This window comes from Teleopsis dalmanni, chromosome 2 (assembly GCF_002237135.1).
Source record: "Teleopsis dalmanni isolate 2A chromosome 2, ASM223713v2, whole genome shotgun sequence".
Classification (NCBI taxonomy): domain Eukaryota; kingdom Metazoa; phylum Arthropoda; class Insecta; order Diptera; family Diopsidae; genus Teleopsis; species Teleopsis dalmanni.
Window position 1 is genome coordinate 113783736 of NC_051847.1, and position 5524 is coordinate 113789259.

A 5524-nucleotide genomic window follows, 5' to 3' on the forward strand; every position below is an offset into this window, starting at 1 on the left:
ATATGATCCCGTTCCAACTACATTAGATCAATGTGAAGCTAAAAACTTAAATTTTATTCTTCACTCAATGTAAAATTATTTGTATAATTAAAAAGTGCTTTTCATATATTTATTTTAAAAAACTTTTACAGAGCTAAAAATGGCAATAACACCAAACAAATTGAAGATTTCGAAGTAACCCCAAATCCATTAGTAACAACTGCCTTCACAAGTAACAGAGATTTTTCCATATTTGAAATATCTTTCTTTTGGTATAAAGGTAAGTTCAAATTTAATAATTAAAAACAAATAATTAATATTTTATAATTATATAAATTTTATATATATAGTTCTAGGTGGTTTAATTGTTTGGGTTGTGGCAATTCCTTTAAGCTACTTTTGGAAAAGAGATAAATATGAAAAAATTAATCCTAAACTATTTACACCAATTGTACGTAAATTCATTAAATTCGACACTATAGAAATGGAAGAAATGCCTTTAAAATCTCCGATTCTAAATGGCGAAAATAATGCAACAATAATTATGAGCAACGCTAAAAATGGAGGCATCGATAAAGCGCAGCATCAAAAACAAAATGGCGCCAATGGAGATGTCTAAAGCCGGCATCTACCTTCATCTCTTAGTAAATCATACATCATAAAGTGATAGACATCGTCACAATATCATGCCATAAATTTTGATTAATTTAAAATAGTTAAGTTTATTAATATAATATAAGATTCTAGTGACAATAAATTTAATGTTTGTTACTAAACACGCTTTAATATTTTTTAAGTTAATTAATTAATGTTAATATTAAATTAACACTCGTATATAACAAGGCATTTAATTTATTTTTCACAAACGTAATTATATGATGCTATATAAACATGTTATATGAATATATATGAAAAAGAAAATAATTCCATTTGCGAATAACATAAACAATAGTTTTAGAAAATAATATTAAATGAGTATTTCTTTTATTTTTCAAAATCAATAAAAGAAATTTTTTTAAAAAGAATTTAACTAATTATTTTTTTTTATTAAAATATAATAAAATCATGAGTACTTCACAGTAATAAGAATCAGAGGCATCACCTCGGAATGTAACAAAAACCAATATACAACAAACACCAAAAATGACGTCAGCCTAGAGGTTCAACGAGAAATCACTCTTGCGAACAGATGTTACTTCGGACTACATAGGCAATTGAAAAATAAAGCTCTCTCTCAACAAACAAAAATCACACTCTACAAATCTACAACTCTATTCTACAATTACCAACAGTGATGAGAAGGCGTTAGGAACATTCACTAGAAAAATTCTTCGGAAGATTTCTGATCCCTTACACGCTAGCGATGAGTTTTGAACGATGAGCTGTATGAGCTATACCGCGACGTTGACATAGCTAAGCGCATACAAATTCAGTGGTTTCGCTGGCTTGGTAATGTCGTGCGAATGGAAGAAAGTGCTCCGGTTAGAAAGGCGTTTGATTCGGTACCCGCAGGAGGAAAATGCGATAGAGAACACTTTACTAAATTGTCGATCATATTTGAATAGTCCTATTTTAAAGTGATGCCTTTCAGTTCGAAAATTTCATGTTTAAATAGGAAGTTAATAGGAAATATTCTAATTACTCAAATATAATATTAATACGTCACTCAATGTGGTCAAGTACGACTCACGTCTGTAATGGCCAACTAAGTAAGTAAAGGAAGTAATATTAACTCTAGTATAATTGACAAATAAATGTGACAAATTGTTGCAGTAGTGCCATGATCAGTCCAACTTTACTTGGCACAAATTTTTTTTAACTCGTTCTCACAATATTTATGAGCTGAAAAGCTCATCGTCCCTCTTCGATGTATGGTAGAATTTCTCATCAGCTACTTTGAAATGAAGTAAATAACCTTTTAATGCGTTTAAAATCAACGTTACTATCTTCAAATTTTATCAATCAAAAGCAGAGTATTTTTTTTTAATAATTAAACCAATACAAGAAGAGATCATATAATACAAAGTCTAGTGATGCTCCTACAAGAGATTCATAGACAAACTTCAGATAAGAAATCTGCTGTGAAATTCGGCTCCATTAATACTACAGCAATAATGATATTATAACAGCACGTGTATATATAACATCTCTATGATATATAAGATAAGAATTTTTTTGTATGAAATCATAATTTTAATAAAAAAAATCGTTTAGTATTTAAGTTAAATCAAAAATGATTTTACTTGAGTATAATTAATGCGTTCGAAGAACACATAGTAAATTAAAATCAAAAATTAAAATTTGGGTAATCGGAATAAATTTTAGAGAACTGTAATCAAATTAAAGATTTGTTAGATTAACGAACTTAAAAAATTATTTAAAAAACAAAATCAAGATTTAAAAAAAAATACGTTAAGTTTTTTAAATGAAAATATAGTTTCTTTAAATATTCAAAATGTCAAGTACGACCGAAAATATTGTGCATGTGTCAGTGACGACCGTAAAAAATATTACCTTTGGAACCACCGATTATGTCGTTTTTGTGTTATTGTTGTGCGTTTCTGCTGGTATTGGCGTATATTTCGGTTTCTTTTCGAAAGCTAAAAACACCACCGATGAATATCTGATGGGTGGAAAAAGAATGAAAACTGTACCAATCGCTATATCCTTAGTAGCAAGGTTTGTTTTTTTATATATATCTATTCTACCTATGTATCTGTCTTTTGATGTGTAAACTAATATTTCAGTTTCTTGATTTTCTGCTTTTTCTAAATTAAAATATTACAAAAGGAAATAAAAGTTATAAATAAAATTAGTTTTTCAGGAAAACATTTTTATGAAAAATTTAATATTTATATACAGATTTAAATCACTATAACAAAAATTGATGTATGGTTACATTATTTTACTATAACAAGTGCAGAGTTTTTTTTTTTTTTATTTTTAAAACCCTAAAAGATTATCTGCCTTAATATAAATAAATTGAATAACATAAGCTATAATTTATTAGTTTGTAGTTTTAATAATTTACTGTATTTTATTATTAACAAATTACAAAAAGCAAATTAAATTTCACTGAAACGGAACGATAATATTCATAGTTTAGTTAAAATCAAAAGGTGCAGCTTGTTTTTGGTTAATGTGATCTTACTTTTGTTTTCAACAATCTCAAATATTAAATTAAAATACTAAAAAATGACATAATTAACCGATCTGATTAAATGGTATCATCGCTATTCGATATCAAATGGCAAAACAACATCATTTAAACATATAATCATTTGGACTAAAAAATATCAACGACTGAATTAATGACAAAACTTCAAATATATTCGAAGTTTTAATCATTCTCTTCTAAGTAAATTTTATTCAAACTATTAGGTACCTTTTTAAAATATATTTATTCCAATAATTGATTTGTTTTCTGAAACCCAAGATTTTTTTTTAAAAACATTTTTTTTTTTTATAAATCGTTTTTTATATACTATCCTGTTAAGTAAGAATCACGCTCTTATTATTATTTTAAAATATTACTTTTTATTAAATTTATAGAACTTTTTAACATTTATGATGTGAATTAAGTGCAATAAAATAATAATTGCTTCACTAAACAAAAATTTACATTAAACTTAACTATTACGGGCTTTGTCATTTACAACAATAACGTTAACTGTCAAATTAAAGACAGAGTTGTTTTATTGAGCTTTATGTTACCACAAATTTTCTGTCAAATCGACAGAAATAGAGTCATGGTTTCCGGATAATATGTATATTATAAAAAATTTTATTTACCAAGAAACACAAATTAATTATAAGAAATATTATTTTAATATTAAATAATATTAAAAATAAAAATAATAAAACTTTCTTATTTAAAGCACGACAAGTGCTTTAGTTAGTGTGACTTAAAAAATAAAAAAGAATGATAAAAAACTTGTAGCCTTGGCTGCTTTTAGAAAAACACTATTAGTCATCTCTTCTACTTTGACAGGCATAAGTTCTAAGCCTGGCACTTATAGTCTAAACAAATTATATACGAACTATAAACTAATTAATAAAATTCGAATATCTCCAAAGACTACTGATGATGGCAATACTCGAAACAGCGTTGTATGATCAGTTCAATAAAATAACTAAAATTTTCGTTGTTATCTTTTTATTTCTATTCTAACTTCTATTCAGTCACTTTCATCAAAAAAATTAACATATAATATTTTACATTTACATTTTACGTATTTATTTTTTATAATTTATAATTATATTAAGTATAAATATTTATAAATAATATAAAAATTTGTTTGTATACTTATAGTCAGTTATCCGGTATATCTATTATGTCAATACCTGCGGAAACATACTCATATGGTAATAAGCTTCTTTTATATGTAAATATTATATATAAATTTATATCACTTGTACTATATTTGCTTACAGGATATTGTTATCTGTGATATATGATTATTGTAATTATTGAGTATAGTATATACATATATGTATATATATACAACATATATAAATGTATACGTATATATTTTTAAAAAATCAACCGTGAAATTGATTTTACTATTTGTTTTCTTTTTATTAAATGTGCTTTGGTTCTAATATCTCCTTTTTGTTTTTTAATATACTGTAAAAAATAATTATAATTCTATGGTAAAACTTAATTTGGATAGTTTAATATAGATTAATTGTTCTTTAATTGTTGTTTACTTTTTAGAAATAGTTGTCATAGATAAAATACAAGTTTACAATACGCGTGGACACATTCAAAAAGAATTCAAATCTTAACAAGAAAACAAAGAAGATAAACAAAAACATAATAATTAAACTGATTTTAATTTACCTTTGTTATTAACATATAGATTTATTCTAATAAACTTTATTTTTTTATACTGCGTTAGTTGTCAATCATTAGAGTTATTGCAATTTAACTGTAAATACATTAAATCAATAAATGCATAATAGATATTACAAGTTATTTAGTTTTTGTATTAATATTAGTATTTATTTCAATTTATATACTTTAAAAAAATCATTTTATGTTGAAGGTATCCACTATTTTATTGCGGTATTATCAATGATTATTGTTGTTCCAATATTGTGCTATATTATCATTCCGGTGTTTTATGAAAATAATATATCCAACTGTTATGAGGTAAATAACTTAGAAATAAATAAGATTCATTCAAAAATTATATAAATTCTATTTTAATATTCAGTATCTTGAAATGCGATTCAACAAGCACGTGCGTCAATTGATAACAATATCGTTTATTTTTCATTCTGCACTGATGCTTCCAGTCTACATGTTTGTTCCATCATTGGCTTTCTCCCAAGGTATGCTAAATATCAAATTATTATTATTAAAATAAAATCCAAAATTTTCTAATTTATAATAACCGTATATAAGTAAGTATTAATATTAAACTTAAGTAGAATTTAAATTTTTTATAATTTTTTTTAATTAAAGTATATTTTTGGAAGTAAATAATTCGTTTTTTGCCCTAAGCGTAATATAGCGCATCAGACAGCCGCGTAGATAGTT

At 25.1% G+C, this 5524-nt stretch overlaps 2 protein-coding genes across 2 annotated transcripts in view; both read left to right on the plus strand.

Annotated features, from left to right (window-relative positions):
• Nucleotides 1-598, plus strand: part of LOC119675499 (WD repeat-containing protein 3-like) — a 2296-nt gene extending 1698 nt beyond the window's left edge. Inside the window, exons 3-4 of the mRNA XM_038086706.1 lie at nucleotides 134-259; nucleotides 330-598. Of these exons, the coding sequence (XP_037942634.1) occupies nucleotides 134-259; nucleotides 330-598 (395 nt within the window). The remainder of the gene's footprint in view (nucleotides 1-133; nucleotides 260-329) is intronic.
• A 1794-nt stretch (nucleotides 599-2392) lies between these two features.
• On the plus strand, nucleotides 2393-5466 carry LOC119675500 (sodium-coupled monocarboxylate transporter 1-like). The gene is made up of 5 exons (XM_038086708.1): nucleotides 2393-2658; nucleotides 4292-4344; nucleotides 5028-5134; nucleotides 5199-5316; nucleotides 5450-5466. The coding sequence occupies exons 1-5, from the start codon at nucleotides 2435-2437 to the stop codon at nucleotides 5464-5466; spliced, it is 519 nt and encodes a 172-aa protein (XP_037942636.1). The 5' UTR covers nucleotides 2393-2434.
• The last annotated feature ends 58 nt before the right edge of the window (nucleotides 5467-5524 follow it).